This window comes from Sugiyamaella lignohabitans, chromosome A (assembly GCF_001640025.1).
Source record: "Sugiyamaella lignohabitans strain CBS 10342 chromosome A, complete sequence".
NCBI classification, from domain to species: domain Eukaryota; kingdom Fungi; phylum Ascomycota; class Dipodascomycetes; order Dipodascales; family Trichomonascaceae; genus Sugiyamaella; species Sugiyamaella lignohabitans.
In genome coordinates this window covers 5,879,863-5,901,440 of record NC_031672.1, presented here as the reverse complement: position 1 = coordinate 5,901,440, position 21,578 = coordinate 5,879,863, and the positions used below count along the sequence as shown (strand labels likewise).

Sequence of the window (21,578 nt, the reverse complement as noted above, 5' to 3'; positions counted from 1 at the left end):
GGTCTCTATATGTGTCCGAGTATGAAAAATAAAACATAACTTCACGTTCTTCTTATATTTTATATTGTCTAAGGGAGCTGGGCTTAGCTTTTCAGACCCTTCCAGACACTGTTGCTCGTCTCGTTGGGTTTGAGACGAGGTAGCAGCCCTTTCTAGAGTATATTAACAAAACTCATTGTTATCTGGCCCCCTCTACCACTATATTCTGAACTACTTACATCCTAACGACACTGATAGATTCGTTTGAAAGCACCAAGAAATAAGCCCTCTAGAAATGAACGTCACCTGATGCATATGCTATATTACCATGCGAGGCGTCTTCAGAACCGTAGCTACCGTCAATACCATGTCTGGAGTCACCTACGGGGCTCGGACGCCAGAAGCACGGGGCTTTCATTTGTCAGTATACGAAGCAGTGCAACTGATCCCATATGGCCATGTTACGTCGTATGGTACGTCCATTCTTTAATAAAGTAATTGCCACATGCCACTGATATTTCTCATGCCGACATACTGTATATCGACTAATTTAGTCACATATCTCAGAATCATGGCTCAGGATTTATTTAAAATGTGAAAATAAAACCAATGCAAAAAAAAAACTAACAAACGAAATCAGGTCATATTGCTAGTCTCATTGGCGCTCCAGACCACTCTCGCCAAGTCGGCTACGCCCTGAAGAACCTACCAAGAGCAGCACATGGATCAGATATCTCTCCCGACGAGCTCCCAAAATACAATAGTGATACTGTTCCATGGTGGAGAGTTATAAATGCTCAGGGCAGGATATCACAGCTCACACATCGACAACATCAATTGATCAAACTACGAGAGGAAATTCCTGTCAGCGATGAGGGAGCTGTAGACCTTAACGAATATGGATGGTTCCCCGACGAGATCGACTTCTAGCTTCTCAACTGGAATTATATCCAAAATGTCATTTTTATTCTGTTTCACAGATAGAACTGAGACTATCACGATAAAACGCGAAAAGCATTTTTCTAGACTTAATAACCAGCCAAAGCAGGCGGTTTGGCACGTGTGTGATCTCGAACCACCCTGTTGTCGTTTGTGGGGTATCTTGGTGCGGATTAACTGCATGCCAGCTTCTCGCGTCCCTGCCTAATGTAAGTAAATACCTGTAAGTACCTATATACTTGTAAACAACTGTAACATAGACTGGTAATAAGGGATTTACGCGCGTTGTCATGGCTCAGCCGGCAATAATCGGGTGTTGTCTTGCATTGTCAATGGACCTAGACTTAATAAAAAGCTAAATATACACGGTGAGCAAACCAAAACAAATAAAAATCTGGTTCTGGGGACAGAGTCCCCATTACCAGAAAGCATTGAAGTGAGTTATTACACAATCAAATCCAATTGAACAAATTGAATCATTCATTTAGAGATGTTAATATTGACTTGGATCTGAGTAGATCTTGGTGGGTAATGTCAGTCATGCTATAATCGACGTTCATGCATGAGCCTTATAGTTTAATATCTCAGCTATCATTTAGGGCTGCAGATTAGGACCTTTGACCACCTACCAGCTAGACACTATTACTACACTAAGTGCACACACATACACAACAAACCTCAGGTTTAATACATTTTTATTTTGGATCAGGTTTTGATTTATATTTTGCTCTAACAAATCTGACAACATATCTAATTTTGAAGCTAACCTAGCGAGAAAGAAATTTATTCCATATGGCGATTTATAGTTGGGTAAAATTGACAGCAACATTAACCTAGTCTTTGAAATAGCATTCCGCCCTTGATTTGGATATTAGTTTTGACTCTGTCTAATGAGTTTATCGAGATTTGAAAGAAATGGTTCTACTACATCTATCGGTGAATCGAATAGGGCAGAAGAGCTGGCAGCTCTAAGTTCAAATTTGGCTGGAGAGGCGACAAGGGTAGAAGGGGCGAGAAATGGCTCACCTTCTGAATTAAGTCCTATTCCTAGACGTGTTTCAGGAGCCAATATTATTGGATCTTTAGATCAGACTAATATTAATTCTGTCCAGGGATCATTCCCAAAGAATAGAGTCGGATCAGGATCAGGATCAGGATCAGCTAATCCCAATGTTTCTGGAAAGGTATACCCTCCGTCGCCAATATCACGGTCAGGAACTGCTTCACCAGCTGTTTCTTCTTTGACAGATCGTATCTGTGGACTGAACAAAAGCCAGGTGAATCAGAGAGACATCTACGGCCGTACATTGCTACATCTGGCTGCTTCTGCCGGTCCTACGAGGATAGTTAATGCGCTTCTGGATAATCATCATATTGATACAACTCTTTTGGACTATGAGTCAGGATGGACGGCTCTACACAGATCTCTGTATGCTGGAAATATCTCAGCAGCTCAGTTGATTATGACCCACTCGCAGGATTCAATCCGTGCAAAGGATAGGAACAACGAGTCGCCATTTGAAGTCATGAATGCTACTTTTTTAGGCAATGGTGGCTGTTTATGGGATAAACCAATAGACAGTACTATTCTGAGAAGGAGAAGATTGAGGCGCAGAAGAGCAATTACAAGCGAATCTGAACAATATACCAGTTATAGCGACAGTGATGACGAAGCCGATGAGGACGATACTAACGATAATGACCATGCTGAAACAACAGTCAATACAAATAGAGACAAATTAGAGTCATCGCGATTGTTCATGTTTGGATCCAACACAAATCATGTTCTTGGATTTGCCGACCCTGACGATAGAACAAACCCAGAAATGGTTAAACTCGATAGATATGCCGACAGTGAAAATGCAGGCCAGATGATTCCAAGAGACCGATTCAAGCCATTTGTTATAAGGGATGTGAGGATTTCGAAATTGCATACCGTCGTACTCACTGATGATCCTGTAGACAATATGTACATCTGCGGTATTCCTCGAGGTGGCAGACTTGGTCTGGGTCAAGCTAAAGCATCAACTCAGTTCACATTTACCAAACTGTCAGGTTTTTCCAAGCCTTCATCTGTTGAAGCAGTAGCTACCGGCATAGACCACACTGTACTTGTCACAGATGCATTCGAGTGTTATACATTCGGTTCTAATCGTAATGGCCAATTGGGCTACCCGGTTGGCAAAACAAGACTTGAACCTTCGTATTCACCAAGAAGAGTCACTGGCGAGCTAAAGAGGAAGCATATTATTGGCTGTGCTGCATCCAATATCCATACCGTTGTGTACACAGATTCTGAGGTATTCTGTTGGGGTAAAAATGTTGGCCAGATGGGATTTATTTCTGACATTTCTGCGGGTGGTATCCCTATTCCTACCGGTTCTGTTGCCAGCAACCTCGACACAGTAGGTAACAGTACTAAATTAGCTACGAGCAATTCTGTTTCTAGTGCCGTTACTAATAATGCAAACTGCATTATCGAACCCAGTCCCAGAAACATGCTTTTTGATGTTGGAAATGGTAGAATCGAAATGGTATGTGCAACAGATATCGCAACTATTATTCTCCCGTCGAAAAGACAGGAAGTATATGTCTTTATGAATTCTGTATTTTTCAAAGTTCAATTCCCTGTCGACAGTATCCTTCCTGAAATGAAGAGCTTCAATTCTTACAGTCATGCAGCAAGAATTACTTCATCTATCTATATTGTTCGCATCTCGGCTAGTAAGAATGGAACTGTGTGTGCTTTAGACAACATTGGCTCGGTATATACCTTTTCTTTATCGCAGCACTTTGTCCACCCTTCTGCTGTTAGTACTGCCGATCCTACTTTGCTACGACCCGGAAATTTAGCACGACAGTTGCGTGTATCCACTGTATGGATAGCAAGAAAGAAGCATTTGGCAGTTAGAGATGTGGATATTGCCGACGATGGGTCGGTAATTCTATGTACACGGGCCGGCAGCGTCTGGAAGAGTACCACCAAAAAGGGCAAATCTAAGGGTAAGACTGGTCGTCGGTCTAGAGGTGGTGAGTACAAGTTTACTAGAGTTCCGTTTATTACTAGAATTTGTCAAGTAAGGTGTGATGGAATCTTCGGCTCATTTGCCGCTATATGTGAAGACGTCATTCCTCCAACACTCTCAGTGGACAAGTCAAATCTTAGCGACGACTTGCATTTCTTGGTTCCATTTATCAGTGGTGATGAAGATAGGGCCAGTGAAAAGTTGATAACCCAATCTCAGAGCAAATCCTTTTACCGTCCGCTTGAATTCGCCCTTCCATCTGGTAGTATTTACAAAGAAACAAAAATGACTCCACTAGAGAGTGATACAGAACTTAGTTTTCGGGGTCTTGCGTCTTGGGTATCGTCAGATGCTGCTGATGGGCTGAGACTTAGTTTGATGGACATTGAAGAGAGGGTACGCGGTTACGATATGGTATTACGAGTTGGATCTCATATTATCCCTGTTCACAAATCGATTCTCTCGAGTCGTAGTAAACAGCTCAAACAACTTATTGAAGAGAAAGAAGACTCATATCGCCTAAAATGCTCGGGTTGTGAAGCCTATATGAAAAGAACTACCCACAAAGAAAGACTCTGTATCGACTTTGAGGGATTTGAGCCCTTAACCGTCGTTATTTTGGTTTATTACATCTACACGGACTATTCATTGAAACCATGGGGTGATTTCCGGAAGTCTGTTCCTAAAGACATTCAAAAGTCTAAACAAGAGCTCAGTGGTCTCAAAATCACACTTGGACTGCCCAATTTTTGGGTAGAAGTGTATCGTGACGATCAACCGTGTCGTGATTTGCAAGGTGATTTGCTTCTAGCTCTGGCCAATAATCCCACATATGCTGACGTCGTCATACTACTAAAGGATAACCAGCAATACATGGCTCATAGCTATATCTTGAAAGTACGCTCGGGGTATTTCTCAGCTCTGTTTTCCGAAAGGTGGTATATTATGAGAACTCATGATAGTAATGGGCGACAAACAATTGATCTAAAATCGATACCATTAGATGTTTTCGCGGTTGTCATTGCACACATTTACGGAAACAAAGAAGAAGAGCTTTTCGATGGTGTTAAAAGGTTCGATAGTGCAAAACTGTTTTTACGTTTTGTTTTAGACGTGATGGCTGCTGCAGATGAACTCCTATTGCCAAAATTACGACAGATTTGCGAGTGTACCATCAAACATTTTAGTGAGTTATTCCGACCTAGGGGAAAATTGACGTATTCAACTAACATGAGTATAGTTACTGTGAAAAATGTGGGATATCTCTTAACGGAAATTTTGAACTATCCTGGATCACAATTAGAAGAAGCATTGATTTTCTTTGTTGTTCACAATTTAGAGTGTCTACTAGAAAATGGGTGAGTACAGAAGAAATGCCAGAGGGATACAGATGATAGAAATACTAACCACCAGATTCTTGCTTGACTTGAACAGCACTGTGTTGGGTCGAATTGAAGCTTACTTGAAGAAGAAGTTAGCTCAACAGAGAGCTGTTAGTCAGGATATGCTGAAATTGTGCCATACCTTCTCAGAGAACTTGTTTGAGCACAACGATCAGGTAGCTAGGTGGACTCCTGTTTGTGGTGCAAATGCTACATATTCGTTCCTGTCACAAAGACCTCAAAAGGGTCAGGGCCAGAGGACTTCTGTAACAGATGGCTTAGCACCAACCACTGTGTCTACTCAAAAGTTGGATGGTGAAGTATTTGAACTGGAAGTTGACAGCACGTCAAATAGCCCCAGCAGTGAGCCAACGCCGTCCACAACCACAGCTGTCACCTCAGCTAATGATTCGAATTGGTCAGTAGTGTCGCGATCTCCTAAATTAGGAGGCAACTCTCCATCATTTGGAGCGTCAACTCCTCGGCCCATTCTTGGATCTTCGCCGCCTGTAACTTCGATGGCAAGCTCTCCTAATCAAACGCAACTGCAGACACCATTCAGAAAGTCAAGGGCTCCATCACTAGCGTCCTCTCCAGGACAGGCGGATTTTTCACCGAGTCCATGGAAAGTGGGACCAAACACTAGTGTTAAGGGCCCTTCTAAAACTGGCGCAACTCCGTACAGAATTTCCCCAATGGCCTATGGAAGTGCACCGAAGTTCTCACCTGGTGGTTCTAGCTCTGGGTTTAACACAACCCCGAATAATTCCACCGTACCTTTGTCGACAATTCCACTTGGAACTAAGCAGCCCATCGTTAAGTCCCCACCAATCACGAGAAGTAAACTAAACCAAGCGGGGTCGGCTTTGTCGTCTGCATCATCAGTAAGTGTAGCAAGGAGAGGGTCCGCGTCTTCGTCTTCCCCTGCCCCTGCCGCAATTTCATCGCCAGCGGTAGGATCTGTCTTCACGCCTGTAGTAAAAGATGGGCCATCTGTAAAAATGTCTCAGAAAGAAAGAAAGAGATTGCTTAGGGAGCAGCAACAGCAACAGCAACAGTCTCCTCAGTCGCAACAAAAAGACATCGCTCCTTCGACACCTATGGGATGGGGTAATCCCTTCCAGCCTAGCTCACCATCTCCCTCGCAAAGTCCCTGGAATGTACCTCGTACAAGTCCTGCGGTGGCTACTGCTTCGGTTCCACCTTCTGTTACCGCGGAAGTGCGATCAAAGACAACATCTATACCAGCACCAGGCTCCACAGTTACAGAAGCAGAATCCCCCTTTGCCATGTACGCCAAAGGCAAAGAGAAAGCGAAGAAGCCAATTGAACAAGAGTCTCCGGCTTTCACATTGAATGATATCATTCAGCAGGAGAAACATGATCTTAAGAAGAGAAATGAAAAAAGTTCTCGAAGCTTGAAAGATATTCAAAGAGAGGAAGAGTTTGAGAAGTGGTGGGCTTTGGAATCACAGCGAGCTCAAGGGGTTGGTCCTGTAGAAGATGAATCTTCTTGCAGGCCCGCAGATACGAAATCGCATAACAACAACCGAAGAAAGCACGGCAAGCCTAAGAACCGTGCCAACTCCAATACTCAGTCGCATGGAGAGAACCATTCAGGACCTAATAATCAAACGAGTGGTGAAGCAACTTCCTCTAACAATCACCAGGGCCGCCGAAACCAGCGGCTCACTGTAAATACATAGAAGGACTAATTGTCCTGTAAGTTATATATATAATGAATTATGATACGAATGCTTTCAATTGGGTTTAAGTAATTAAGGCATATATTTTTGCCGCCAAAAGACATGGGCTCAGTGGAACTAAAGGCATGTCCTTTAATAGACGGTCACTCACTATCCTGGTCGCCAACCACTATACAAAAATGTGGGTTAGGGTGCATCCATTTTTTTTGTGCTATAAAAGTACGAAATTTTCCCGCATTTTTTCCACTTCCTTACAACAGACAATGTTTGGCTGAAAAATCGATTTCCTGGTATGTTTACAGTATAAACTATACTTCTACTCTTACTCTTGATACCCTAGCAACTTGATGATCCAACCTTAAAATTTCAAACTAGAGTTTGTGAATCTATTAATGATCGGAAACGAGAAATCCTGATATTTGTTCTGGGTAGAGAGATGGTATTGAATGTGTAATATCAGTCTATCTATAGAATAGCTCAACTAACGATTGAAAGATGGCATATGCTAATTGGCATATGACAATGGATTAACTTCAACAATGAAATACTATTTTGTGATACCTCTATGGTGAGTTCCTACAATAGTCAACTACTACAGTTGTACTAATATACCACGGAACCCATTTATCATGATGACTATACAAAAACAAAGCTGGAATTACTGGCAGAATTATACTGTTGAAAAGTTTTTGCACCTCGAGACTGATATTTGTTGATGGATTTTGGCATATTATACATCTATACAACTTGGTTGTCGCATGAAATTGGAAACTAACCATCATGTTACAGACTATATCAGCAGTAGATTATTATGATACGCCATTTTGACACTCTGATATTAATATCATTATTCTCTGATTACGTTATGATCAAGCCAAAGCCCTTTATAAGGGCATACTATGATGACTTTTATTAATACCAAAAGGTTAGTTTTATCTACTTTTTTTTTTTTTTTGAAAAACAGGCATATTACTCTTATCATTTCTCCTTTATATGATGACTTCAAAAACAAAGCTGGAATTACTGGCAGAATTTTACTGTTGAAAATGTTTTTGCACCTAGACTGATCTTTTACAATTTTGGAAATTGATGATTTTTGTAATATGCCTTCATCTGGTTCCCATGAATATTCCCACTAACATCATTGAAGGTAATTATATTGTCTGGAGTGATATTATGTTGATTGCTTTGTTCATGCAGGCTAAATGAAGAACCATAGCACTGGGCACCGATATATAATGAGTGACAAGCTTTTTAAGTGGGCCTAGAAAACCCACGTTACTGATTTATGCTACGCATTTAAGATTTTGCTTTTCAACTATCAACTAATCTAATGTTTGGACTTTGATAATCTAACACGCGATAGCATCGTTTAGCTATACCCGAGGAGCGTAACCGTTCATTGCAACTGGTTACTATAAGTGGCCCTAATACCAGCACCAGATGGCTGAGTAAGGTTCTAGTATTCAGAACAGAAGCTATTACTACTCGCTTGGGTATGGAAGTCGCCTGAGTTGCTCTCTGGCTGGGCCGCGAAACCTAATACTTTAGCTGATAATTTCTACCCAGTCAAAGTATCTAGTCTATATAATGGTGAGTTGTGATCTTGGTTCAGCCTCGGTTTACAGTATTTTTTTGAATGATGAACATCTAGATGACGAGTCGGATCCAGGTTTCCTGTTGACGATAACCCTTTTTTTTACCATTCATGCATTTCTGAATTTGTTAAAAGAATACTGTATTGGAGTTGGTATTTTTTCCCAGAAGTAGGCATCATTGATGATTGTGTGGCTAACAATACCAGAATTGAAAGCATGTTAAAAGAAACTAATTCAGATTTTGTTTTGAGAGCAAGGCTCTCAGCAACATGACCACTATTATTCCTTTCATTTTAATGATGAAATTCGAATTTAAAATTGACAAGCATATGTCTGATCTTAATTGATTGAGAAATGTTCGTGTCTGATAATATTTGAAAGGAATCAATTAGTGGTCATAGAACACAAAAAGTAAGTAAAGCAATTTGCTTTTAACATGTACTGCTTCAATTGCCATTTCATTTTATATGATGATCTTCCACACTCACGACGGTCTACTGTGCCCAAGATACGTGGCTTTGATGATATTCGCCTATGACATGGCGTGGACCTGATTTTGAATGAAATGTTTATTTTTAGTTGTGCAATGTTTTAATTTCGTGAGTGGCATTAGTACTAACATCATTCAGCTAATATACCGAGTATAATACTTTTTCTCACTCCTTGAGTACCATTAGCTAGTAATAGATAAGAAGTTATCACCTCACCATAGCCATGAACAAACAGTACTTACTGTTGTCTGATTTATTAGCCTGTAACAGAGCTAGAGCTACTGAGACTATGTCTAGTAGTTTTATACACGCAATGATCCCAATATATATTATTTATTCTATCAGTTTCAACAATGTGAACGTATATAGTGGCTAAATGATCATAAATTACGGACAATGTTATTATTAGGTACGCTCACAGTTCAGCTGACAATAGACAGAACTCGTGATTGTCTTTAGCACCGTTTTCGTTTTCACTTCTCTCTTGTAATAAGACCCTTAGACTTGCTCCTCAGCAAAGGCACTTTCAATTGGCTTCTCCATCAAAGTGGCATGGCCCAAGATGGTAACACCAGAAGCACCGATCAACCAGAACAAAGTACTCAAAGGAGAAGCGAAAATACCCAAGGGAACGGCAATAATAAATAAAGTGGTGTATAAAGACGAGGTGGTGATGGTACCAAATGGCAGTACGAGGTCTTGACCTTGAAGCATGCCAATACCAATCATACCAACGACGACAAGGATAATGACAAACAACAGAAGAAGATTGGTCAATAGACTCCACACTGACAACAGAGCGAAAACAATGGCGTAATTAGTGGAAAAGTATCCCAAATTGTACTGAATACGAGACTGAGCATCTCCCCAGCCTTGAGGCTTTGACAGTCTTCTCACATCAAAGAAGTCACCAATAGTCTTGAGATTGGAAAGTCTCGTAGAAAGAGCGTCAGGCTAGTAGAAAAAAGTTAGCAAAGGATTCGCTTTTGACGTCTCTATTCCATATCTCATTAATCCTGCTTAAAAATAGATTACTGGGACCATAGACGTGGCGATTCGAAAAAAGTGAGACAGAATAAGAGGCATATCTAGGGAAAGCCAAGTTACCAGAAGCCCAACTAGTGAATATCTCCATCAGATAAAGTAACACTTACACGTAAACTTTCATAGCTGAATCTTTCACCAAGACTTATGTTGGAAAACTAGTCATTTGTTAGTATTGCCATATTACCATTTCAAAAAATTGATATATCCACCTAATATTCAACCAGCTATCAGTAGTCCATATCTCTAGGGAAAAGGATCACATACACGTAACGATCCAAGGGCAGCACTAACAGCATTCATTTTTGATTTGAAATATATTTGTCAATAAACACTAAGTGTCCTTCTTTATAGTGGCAACTCCAAATCACAAAAAATGTGCAAGAAAATGTAAAATTAGTTAGCGTACCGTACACAGTCTAATTAAATCGCGAATCGAAATGTTGACACTTGGACGTATGCAACGATCCTGGCTCGCGTTAGCCTCTTTTGCCTCTTAACACCAATGCCTGTTCTGCCCCTGCCCTCGTTAATTTTCATTTTTCACGGATCTCCAAAAGATAACAACCCTCGCCCCAGCAGATAAGAGTGGTTGCCTTCTGGAAGCACTGCCAGGGGGCTGAGGCGAAATTCCACCTTTTCTCTGAGCCCTTAAACTTGGCTGCGGCAGAAGTAGTAACCTAGTTTTGGGATTCGCAAGAAAAGAAATGGTATCCTGGAAAGAGCGGAATCTCCCTGGGTCTATTTTTGTGAGAGTGAGGTTAGTACTCACGTGATTTCCGCGCGTTATAATTATACATGATACCTGGAGATACACGGTTGGTTTGTTTACGTTTGAAATAATTGTCTCAATTTAATTTCTTTTGCTTTTGCTATATCAGCAGAGCTAGCAGACAACTGGCAATGAGTAGTAATGACGACGAGATATTTGATCTGGTGCAGAGACTAGTATTGAGCGTTTTGCAGCCCGATGCGTCTCATCAGCGAGTGAACTTTCTGGCAGACGAATGTATGCAATTATTAGTGGAGGCTTCTGCCAATAGAGATAACCAATATTATACGCTACAGGATATAGCTGGTGATATTGAAAAGCACCTTTTAGGACCCGGGACAGATGTGGCAGTGCGATTCAATAACCTTCTATCGCGGTTAGTGTCCAATAGAAATGTGAACAATGTATCTGAACAACTAGAGTTTTTGAGTTCTATGGCATATGTTGAAAATCAGGATCAAGCTCTAGCAGCTGAAGCTAATACGAAGTTTAAAGTTGCTGATGAAATTGATTATCAAAGATTACCCCGTGGTCCAGGGAGCAGGCCGAGAAGTCGTGGCCCTGTAGACATCAATAGCCCTGGTATCTACATTCAGGCTCTACATGATGAGCAGGTTCCATCTATGGAGGAGCTGATGATAGACCTTCCATTTGCGCTACAAGGATTGAAAACGAATCATTTCAAATGGATCACAAATAAGAACAGAGATAGAATTAGTGCTGGGTCATCTCCTGGAGTGTCGCTTGAAATCCCTTCAACCCTTCCATTCCCTTTGATCTCCCTGTCTTACCAGCTCTTAGAGCCAGGCCTCTTATATAAAGAGATCAGGTCTATGATAGAGGCCAAGGAAACAGAAAGTGATGAGAGCAATGCTCGAGGAGGGACAGCGAATGGAAGGACCGAGCAGGCACCGAGTCATAGTACGCCAATATCAGCAGGACCAAGCCTACCACGACCAAGTCTCGTGCGACAATCTCTGAAAAGTGCTATTGACCAGGAACTTAATTCGTATCTTGCGTTAGTTGGATATATTGAGAACGAGGCCCGAAAGACTATGCGTGTCAACGATTCAGATGATGCCACAACTGCAACAAGAACCGCTACTAGCGGACTGGACGAGTCCTCACACAAATCCTTGTTGACAATACGAAAATGTGTTTCTCTTCTCAGAGAAGCCACAATAGGACTGCGGCTTCTGCATTCCATTGTCAGGCAGTCTGAATCACTGAAAGGTGGACAGATTCTGTCCTTGCTCCACAAAAGTTCCTATAATGGAGATGAATATATATCTCTGTTTGCTAAAAAACTACTTGGGAAAGTTTCTAAACCATTTTATGAAATTCTAAGTGAATGGATCAGTAGCGGCCGACTGGTGGATCCATATGGCGAGTTTTTTGTTCGAATAGGATCTGCGAATGCCATTTGGAATAATCGATTTGTATTCGACCAGGATTTAGTGCCGAGTTTTATGTCTGCAAATATAGCTCGTCAAGCTTTTGAAACTGGCAAGACGCTCTATTTCATCAGAGTTGCATGTGATGATAACGAATGGATTGTTACAAGGCGAAGAGACCACAACCTATGGGCATCAATAAACGACTATACTAAATTAGAAAACCAAATATTCCTGGGATACGACCAGGTCGTTGAGCATCTTAATCATTTATTACGAACGAAATTCCATCTTGATCTCCATTTACAAGGACTGAAGGATTATCTATTGTTAGGCAAGGGTGACTTTGTCCAATTGCTAGTCGAAGAAGCAGCACCTACGCTAGACCAGCCAGCAGCATCCTTATTAAGGCACCACCTAACTTCCATGCTGGAAACCGCTATTCGTAGTTCTAATGCACAATTCGATAGCCCGGAGGTGCTGAAAAGCGTGGACGCTCGTATGCTAGAGCTGGGTCATGGGGATATCGGATGGGAGGTGTTCACTCTCGAATACCGAGTAGAACAACCTCTAGATATTGTCATCTTAGATAGCCGATCGTCGAGACAGTATCTAAGAGTATTCAACTTTTTGTGGAGAATCAAATGGGCTAGCTTTTCACTATACTATGTATGGAAGCTGCTAGCAATTAGCCATCGAGGCGGACAAGTGGATAAATCTTATGAAGAGCCTTGGAGACAAGTTCGATGTACCTGTCAGGAGATGATGCATTTTATAAGTGAGCTCCAGTACTATATCAACTACGAAGTAGTAGAAATGTCATGGTCAGCATTACAGAAGGAGCTTGCCAAGGGAGGTGGACGACTTACTGTCGACGAAACCATCGAATCGCATCGCAAATACCTGAAACAAATCACTCACAAAGGTCTACTTGGTGGTGGCAGTCTTATTGGTGAACTTCACGAAATTATAAAGGATGTGCTCTCGTTCCGAAGTCTTGTCGAGGGAATGCATAACCTGTCAACTCCAAGAACTACAGACGAACTGGCCCGCTTTGAAACGTTGCTGAAAGGAATTAACGGGCTCCAGCACAATTTTGCAACCAACGTGGAAAACCTAGTACACAAACTCAAGCAGGAAGAAGATAGTGAGATGCGTTTCCTAGCTGTCCGTCTGGACTTTAATGGCTACTATACACGTCAACGATTGCTACGAACTAAATAATGAACTAATGAACTTTAATCAACGCTCTTTGCCTCCGGCGGCTGGGGCTCCGCCCCAGACCCCGCTGCTCCTCTCGCTACGCTCGAGTCGTTTTTGCGAAGTTCGGAGTCAGATCCTGGGAGTGATGTTGGGAAGCATGATTCTATTTGTCTATCATTACGGGCGTTAATATACACAGGTCGTCTAGATGTTAAGCGTTTGGAAAAACTTGTGAGCAAGCTCGACACCTACGAAGGTTGCTGCGTTAGCAGGGAACGAACGTAACAAGGCGGGACCGAGACCTGGGAAGAAGGCCTTGTATCCACCAGATCTGTAAATGTTTCGGGTAACTTGGCCGATAGATTGAGGTGTTTGAGACGATTGTAAGTTGGATTTGATGGTGTCAATGGGGAATACAGGAACCCACATAGCAACACCGGCCATACCACCAGCAAACGAGATAGCTCCCAATGACATAGTTGTACCTTCGGGAGTCAATTTACGCTTGAGGTATTCATAAGTTGCAAAATACAAAGCTGAACCGGGTCCATCACGACATAAAGTGGCTACGGATCCTTTGAAGACAGATCGCAAACCACCCTCTTTGTAAAGATGCGAAACAACGTCAAGAGCACCATTGAACTGTTTGGCACCGGGTTTAGCATTTTGGCCCTGCAATTGCAGGATAACCTTAACACGCTCGAAAGGAGCAGCTACAGCTGTGGTAGGGATAGCAGACAGGAAACCTGCAGCAGAGATTTGAGAAATCGACAGTTTCTCACCTTCTTTCAAGGGAGAAGCTGATTTCACAATTCTCTGACCCAAATCGTAACCCCAGAATGAAATAGCAAACATAGGCGTGACTCCCAATAATGGAGCAACAACACCTCTGTAAAGACCACGAGCACCATCTGCAGCGAGAGTTTTCTTCACCACATCCAAAGTACCTGAATATGTTCCAGGAGCAGATGTTTGCAGACGAACCTTGATGAGATCGAACGGATGACCGACTGCTACAGCACAGATACCACCGAAACCACCAGCCACAAATGACTTGATTTGACCCACAAGAGGATTCTCAACAACGGCTTCTATGCCACCTTCGTAATCAGACATTTTGGGTTCTGCTAGTTATTATTATATTTTTTTTAATTTTTGTTGGAATGAAAAAATGCAAATAGCGTGTAAGTAGCAAGTACCCGAGATACAGACGGCCGGCTAGAACGTGACTATATCAGGTTATTACAAAAACCTAACCAGAATATACAAGGATCAGAATAATCTCAGTTAAGAGACCAAAATTTTTACTTTTTTACTTTTTGGATCGGAAGAATAAACAGGTCAGTCTATTGTCCGGGGATAAGTATATTTATATACGTGACTACCCCGGGTTAATTATATGCACGGCTCAACTGAGCTCGGTGGGCATACGGAACTTTTCACCGTTCAACCGACGCTTTACCTTCCTCGGCACAAAGTTCATGCCTGCATACCCCGTAAGGTGCCAGTTTACAGTGCTCCTGCTTCCGACCGCGGCGTATTATCCGAAGCCAGGCGCAGAATTCACATGTAACAGCTCTACACATTCTGTTTATGCATTCTCCTGGGCCTCGTGGCTCCTCTCGATCAATACTCAGGAAAAGTGTGGGGAGAGCCGGGAGGGAACCGTGGAAGGGACATGGGAGTGAGGTTGGCAGGGAGTCTGAGAAGGACCCGTCAGAAATAGGGAGGAGGTGAGAAAACATTTTGGCCAGTGTCCAACGGATTAACTAATGACTCTCAGTAGGCTTGGAAAGATACGACACGACGTTGATGCTATGCCGTTATGGATTTGATATTCAATTTTCCGCAATTTCATTTGACTATTGGTCGGTCATTTCATGGTCGGATTTCTCGGATATGCATATTAGTTCGGCTTACGACGCAGGGTCCGGATGCAGTCATTTCAGGGGTAGAGAGCATGAGAGTACACCCGAGCATGGTCACTTAGGCACTACAGTATTTCCATAACAGATGTAGTAATATTCATCTCCACCTCTCCTTGGACCGCTATGCTATCTGGGTCCTGTAGATTGTGAGCTATCAGGATTATAGCCCTATTTTTTTATTTCTGACCTACAATAGTGGTCTCACTGGTTCTGGAAGAACATATGGTACATCAGTTAACATATAAAATAAATATTATTTACAAATCTTTCTGGCTATGAATCTAGTTGGAGATATTTCGAACACTCGGATTGGCATAAATTTCCATCATATGACTTCCCTTTCTAAGTAGAAATTCAATTGTGGTCACGTCTCTTTTGCTAATGTGCGAGTATTGAGCAAAATTTTTGCGCACAAATGTCAGAAAGTTTGGCCTGTTATCAACAGGTTTCTTGTGGATTTGGCGAATGCATTGGCGGTAAAATGCCAGTACTGCTCGTTAGTATTGTTAGCAGTAAGCTTAAATAATCAGTAGTAAGTATCCAAACTACCAATGCTGATGACATTCAACCTCAACAATGTTTGAAATCGACTCTCCTCCTCACTCTTTCTTTCATTTGCAACAGTGCTCCATATTTGTCAGAGGCTCACAAGACTGGAGCCCGTCAGTGGAAATGAGCAAGCGGAGTGTGTCAGTTGATTACATGTACTGTCAAGACATTCGAATCAGTACTTGTCCATGCTACTAAGCACCGAGAAGTAACTACTTATTACTAACCATCTTTTTGAAGACCAGTATGTTTCATTTCAGATAGGGAAGACAGCTGTTTGTCAGACTGCCTATGAGATTTTCAGTTCAAGTTGAGCTCCTGCATGATTTGACCATAGAACTCTAAACTTACCCGGATGGTGAAGCTATGGGGCTTTTCATGCTGGTAAATTTATAACCCAGAGGTGAACGGGATCAAATCGAAAGAGCTCAATCTTAACCACTTCAACTAATACAATGGGAATTCTGGAGAAGATTACACAAATTCAGGAAGAGCTTGCTCGAACTCAAAAAAATAAAGCAACCGAGTATCATATTGGTCTGCTAAAGGGTAAGCTAGCTCGGTATAGACAGCAGCTGCTTGAACCCCCACCAGGATCGTCTTCTTCTCCCGGCCAGGGATTTGAAGTATCGAAAAGTGGAGACGCCAGAGTCGCACTTATTGGTTTCCCATCCGTTGGTAAATCTTCACTATTATCTAAAATCACCAAGACCAAATCAGAGGTCGCTCAATATGCTTTCACGACCTTAACATCGGTACCAGGCGTGTTGGAATACAACGGATCAGAAATCCAAATCTTAGATTTACCAGGTATTATTCAGGGAGCTTCTGAAGGCAAGGGAAGAGGTAGACAAGTTGTCTCAACGGCGAAGACTGCAGATTTGATTCTCATGGTTTTGGATGCTACAAAGTCAGATGAGCAACGGGCTATCTTGGAGCGTGAATTGGAGGCTGTAGGTATTCGTCTCAACAAAGAACGACCAAATGTATATTTTAAAATCAAAAAGGCTGGTGGGTTGAAATTCAATGCCACATCTCCACCTAAATATCTGGATGAGAAGATGGTAGGCAATATCCTCCGAGACTACAAGATTCATAATGCTGATGTTCTCATTCGAGACCCAGAGGTGACTGTTGAAGATTTTATTGATGTCATTAATGCCAACCATCGGTCATATATCCCATGTCTTTACTGTTACAACAAAATTGACGCTGTGTCACTCGAAGAAACTGATCGATTGGCTCGTCAACCCAATACTGTGGTTATTTCCGTGTCTATGGACTTGGGTATAGATGATCTTCTAGAACGGATCTGGGCAGACTTATCATTACTTCGCATTTTCACTAAACGTAAGGGTGTTGCCCCGAACTTTTCAGAACCTATGGTTATCCGAAAGGCACACAATTCGATAGAAGATGTCTGTGATGCCATTCACCGAGATTTCAAATCCAAATTCAGATATGCTCTTGTATGGGGTGCATCTGCCAAACACAGTCCGCAAAAATGTGGTCTTCAGCATCTGATAGAAGATGAAGATGTTGTCTCTATTTTTACAAAATAATTAGCTCATACCCAACAGTAATGTATATTGTTATAGCATAACGAGTTAACTAAATTTTTTTTTCCGTGAATCATGGCACTCAGTAGGATGTAAGTAGCTATAAGTGCTGATTAGCAAAGGTATTTGAGTTTTGTCTCTGGGACTGCACTGGAAGTACAAACTCGAAGGCACTACAAAGGCTCGGCAGATTTATCACGCCGAGTCTTGAAATACTCGAATGAAGAAAAGATAAACTAGTTATGTACAAAATAGAAACATGGGGCAATATATATTACAAGATGGCGTTAGAGAGGTGGTGATGATGCAGACAGAAATTAATAATTGTATCAGTTGCGCGGTCAATTTATCGGAAGCTGCCTCTCTTTTCCAGTAAATCCTTGGCCTCGTTGATTTTGGTTGCAAGGTAAGGAGATCCGCCCTTATCAGGGTGATTAGCCAACATAATTCTTCTATGAGTATCCTTGAGTCTGGCCTTGGTCAAAGTCGACTCTCGTAGACTAAGGATTTGAAGGGCTTCCTTTGGTGTCATTTTAGCCTCAAATCCACCAGTGAAGAAGGTCTTTCCTCCTACACCAGGGCCAGGTTTTCTCAATGCTGATTTAAGCTGCGACCAGTTAGTGACCGGGCTTGCCGTGAATCGTTTGGATGTACTTCGGTAGCGGGGTAATTATCCTCTCCCCGACTCTGTCGCTTGGCTCCAACAGCCAACGGGCCTGTAATAAATATACAGTATTCTACAGAATATTCAAGACTGTAGTACCCATTACCGAGTATTTTTTGAGGTACTTACGACAAGAAATCCAGCAATAGCTCCAGCACCCGAAATCACTGGGTGTTCCTGAGTCTGTTAGTCACGGCCCTTTTAAACTTCTAAACACTTTTTGTTTTATGATTTAACTTACTGAGATGAATTCAGACACTGAATTAAAGGTCTTTTCAGCGAAACCGATTTCGTTTGCTGGCTGTTGCGTCGACTCGGACATTTTCTATAATTTTTCTTTGACTGTCGTGAAGCTGGCAGCTGGATCAGACTTGATGGCGCTCAAATTTCATGTTCAAAATGTCACATGGGTAAGGGTATGGTAACTATAAGACCGATATCCGGCTCTCAACTGCGACATTTGTATTCCAAGGGATTCTGACTATTAATATTCATGATTTGTCTAAAGAACTGAGAATGATTTTCAGCACATCCAGGATGGAAGTAAATGCGGCAAGAGAAATTTCAGGGTCTGGGATAATTCACCAGGTTTAGGCACGCACGACCGACCCTGCGTTACGACCCTGCGTTCAACAGACTGAGGAATGGAATATATATTTTATATTAACGCTGAACTACTACCGTTAGAGGTGGAGGAGCCACTGATCCGCTAGTTTTATGTAGTGTGATGATGATAATAGTTATGAGGAGCATAAATGAGATGACTGTGAGGACATCTGCCCAGGGGTATTCATACTCTGCTAATACTGTGTCAACAGTACGATGGAGCTTCGTACTGGCTTCTAGGAGAACGTTCGAACAGGGTGCCATTAGATCTCTTCCAGGTTGTGTCTAATATCGGATTGTTGTTTTATTGCAAGTATCACGTTTTTGTAGTCCTATTAGTTAGAAGTTTGGCTAAGATTGCTTTGTCGAATAAGAATCACAACTTGACAAAGCTGTTGTCAAGACATTATTCGAATCGTAAGTTGGCAAAGATAACTCACTTGAATCAAAGCCTATACAGTGCTTGCTCTGAAAAACCGACTGACAGAGCTATAACTGGCAAAATAGAAAACCAGATAACTTCCATAGCTCTAGCTCTACGGGCACATCAGATAAAAAGAGGATACTGGACTTGAACCACTTAGTCTAGTTTTTATACCTTAGCTGGCATTTGTCTTAATATGTGTTTTAAATACCTACTTGATTGTACAAGTATTTAAAGTTCAATTTACTGGCAGTAGATATTGGCGCACAAGGCACTACTTCGTGTGTTTCATGTGTATAAATGCCCTGAAACATACATGACGGTTCATATTACGGCATGCCTCGAAATCAGCGAATGCCACTACACTGAATGACAGTCCATTTCTTATATACTTAAAGAAGTGTATTTCGCTAGTGATAACGAGTCCAGTGCAACGAGAGTAGCGACTGGATCTGGGGCACTGCTTGCCTGACAAACTGCAACCTCGTTGTATAACATCATATAAAAAACAACTTTTCTATTCAAAAAATAAATTAACTAAAAACAGAACCACGATTCCCGGTTTTCAAGGCGTATATAAGATATCATGAGAGTGACCGGGCTCTGTTCTTTTAAATCAAAATGCATACATAGTGAGACAGATTAGTCCAAATCCATTCCACCAGCTTGAACCTTGGATCGCTTCTTTTTGTTCTTGACCATAATAGCAACCTTTTGTTGTTGTTCTTCTTCTTCGGATTGGAACTCTTCTTCTTCGCTGTACTCCATCTCGCTGTCTTCTTGAGCAGCAGCTTCCTTGGCAGCTTGTCTGGAAAGTTCCACATCTCTTTGCCGTAATAGTTCGGGATTGGCTTCGACAAGCTTTCTGTCCTGTTCCTTTTGTCTCTCCTTATTACCACGCATTCTGTTCTTATAGAAGGCTCTTTCTCTCTTTTGTCTGATTTCCTCAACCCGGGCCATAGCATGCAAAGTCTCAGCAACGAGCTCACGGTTGTATCTAACTGGAACGTGTCTACGGGCATTGAAGGCTAATGTAGAGTCAACAACCATCTCCTTACCAGCAGCCTTACGGAAAGCCTTGGTCCATCTGAGTTTACGGGGATTTCTCTTCAGCTTGAAGTTCTTATGACATTTCGAACGACAAAATCTGAACTCCTTGGCGTCATTTCTAACGAACATGATACCGTGACCGGGCTAATATTGTTAGTACTCTATTCATATATCATGACAAGAACATAATCATATCTTCATTCCTGTCTCTGCTAGCACCACCAAATGGTTTTAGTCAGAAAGGGCAAATTTTTAAATAGCCTATTCTCTCTACCTTCCAAACCAATACCAGATAATATTACTTACGTAAACCGGTGACGAGCAAAAATGACAGTTGTATACTCTCATTTCTTTATTTTTGAAATATGGGTATTCTGGTTCAAGTAAGAAGTTACCTGCCGTTAGATCAAGCCACAGAAAATTTCACAAAAAAAAAATAAAATGCAATGCATAGCGTTTCCCCGATAAGAAAAAAATTTTGCTAAACAGATAGACATCGAGCCGCACATATACCTGGACCCTGCGTAGTTCTCGAGGGTGGCCGTTTCAGAGGCTGGTTGTCTGACCAGGGATGGGATTTCTATTAATACTATAGAATAAAAATATTAAAGCTACAAAGTGGATCCAGTCCCTGAATATGGCTTAAGATCAAATAAATTTGAGGCTGTCCACAGTCGAAGCCATATAACTGACATTCTGGTAGTACGGCGCTAGCTCTCAATACGCGAGCTGCTGCTACTGATCCAAACAACAACATTAACATTAAATACTGTGCACTTTGTGTAATGTACCTGTTGCTGGTAAGTGATATTATTCACAACAATCCAGATGTCCTGAGAGTCAATGCTGCTGCTCCTGCTAAAGTCAGGTTCTACGCAGTGTCACAGGGTTATTTATCTAATCTTGATTCAATAGAAGCCCAGGAATTGCCTACTCTACTCAAGGAGTCGTCATATCCACAGCAACCTAGTGAAGAACAATTCTTCATAACACTGAAAAGTATCTCGCGAGTCCATAACACCCATCTTCTTAAACCGGTAATTGCCCGAGGGATGATAATTCTTGTCACTGGTTACTGGGTAGGTAGGCAAACCGTGGATGTATTGTCAATAGAATCTGTTCGTGACACAGAAGGCTTTGGAGATCCACATGTTATTAAGGTATTAGGAGAGAAATCGAGGCTGAATTTGAAGCTTGGTTCTATTCTTATTGAAAAATCAAGATACACAGAAGAGAATGGAGGGTGTACATGACAACAATATTA

The 21,578-nt window shown here is 41.8% G+C and overlaps 7 protein-coding genes across 7 annotated transcripts; 4 read left to right on the top strand and 3 right to left on the bottom strand.

Moving 5' to 3' along the window:
- Positions 1-1,808: 1,808 nt before the first annotated feature.
- Positions 1,809-5,306, top strand: AWJ20_1946 (uncharacterized protein; the record flags this gene model as incomplete). The annotated part of the gene is made up of 1 exon (XM_018878863.1): positions 1,809-5,306. One exon carries the CDS (start codon positions 1,809-1,811, stop codon positions 5,304-5,306), a length of 3,498 nt encoding a protein of 1,165 aa, XP_018736124.1.
- A 28-nt stretch (positions 5,307-5,334) lies between these two features.
- YAR1 (putative ankyrin repeat protein) lies at positions 5,335-7,032 on the top strand (the record flags this gene model as incomplete). The annotated part of the gene is made up of 1 exon (XM_018878862.1): positions 5,335-7,032. The coding sequence occupies one exon, from the start codon at positions 5,335-5,337 to the stop codon at positions 7,030-7,032; it is 1,698 nt and encodes a 565-aa protein (XP_018736123.1).
- Positions 7,033-9,619: 2,587 nt separating this feature from the next.
- On the bottom strand, positions 9,620-9,850 carry YIP3 (Yip3p; the record flags this gene model as incomplete). The annotated part of the gene is made up of 1 exon (XM_018878861.1): positions 9,620-9,850. The coding sequence occupies one exon, from the start codon at positions 9,848-9,850 to the stop codon at positions 9,620-9,622; it is 231 nt and encodes a 76-aa protein (XP_018736122.1).
- A 1,218-nt stretch (positions 9,851-11,068) lies between these two features.
- SPC98 (Spc98p) lies at positions 11,069-13,555 on the top strand (the record flags this gene model as incomplete). Its single annotated transcript, XM_018878860.1, has 1 exon — positions 11,069-13,555. One exon carries the CDS (start codon positions 11,069-11,071, stop codon positions 13,553-13,555), a length of 2,487 nt encoding a protein of 828 aa, XP_018736121.1.
- A 183-nt stretch (positions 13,556-13,738) lies between these two features.
- CRC1 (Crc1p) lies at positions 13,739-14,650 on the bottom strand (the record flags this gene model as incomplete). The annotated part of the gene is made up of 1 exon (XM_018878859.1): positions 13,739-14,650. The coding sequence occupies one exon, from the start codon at positions 14,648-14,650 to the stop codon at positions 13,739-13,741; it is 912 nt and encodes a 303-aa protein (XP_018736120.1).
- A 1,816-nt stretch (positions 14,651-16,466) lies between these two features.
- On the top strand, positions 16,467-17,573 carry RBG2 (Rbg2p; the record flags this gene model as incomplete). Its single annotated transcript, XM_018878858.1, has 1 exon — positions 16,467-17,573. One exon carries the CDS (start codon positions 16,467-16,469, stop codon positions 17,571-17,573), a length of 1,107 nt encoding a protein of 368 aa, XP_018736119.1.
- Positions 17,574-19,906: 2,333 nt separating this feature from the next.
- Positions 19,907-20,443, bottom strand: RLP24 (Rlp24p; the record flags this gene model as incomplete). The annotated part of the gene is made up of 1 exon (XM_018878857.1): positions 19,907-20,443. One exon carries the CDS (start codon positions 20,441-20,443, stop codon positions 19,907-19,909), a length of 537 nt encoding a protein of 178 aa, XP_018736118.1.
- Between the last annotated feature and the right edge of the window lie 1,135 nt (positions 20,444-21,578).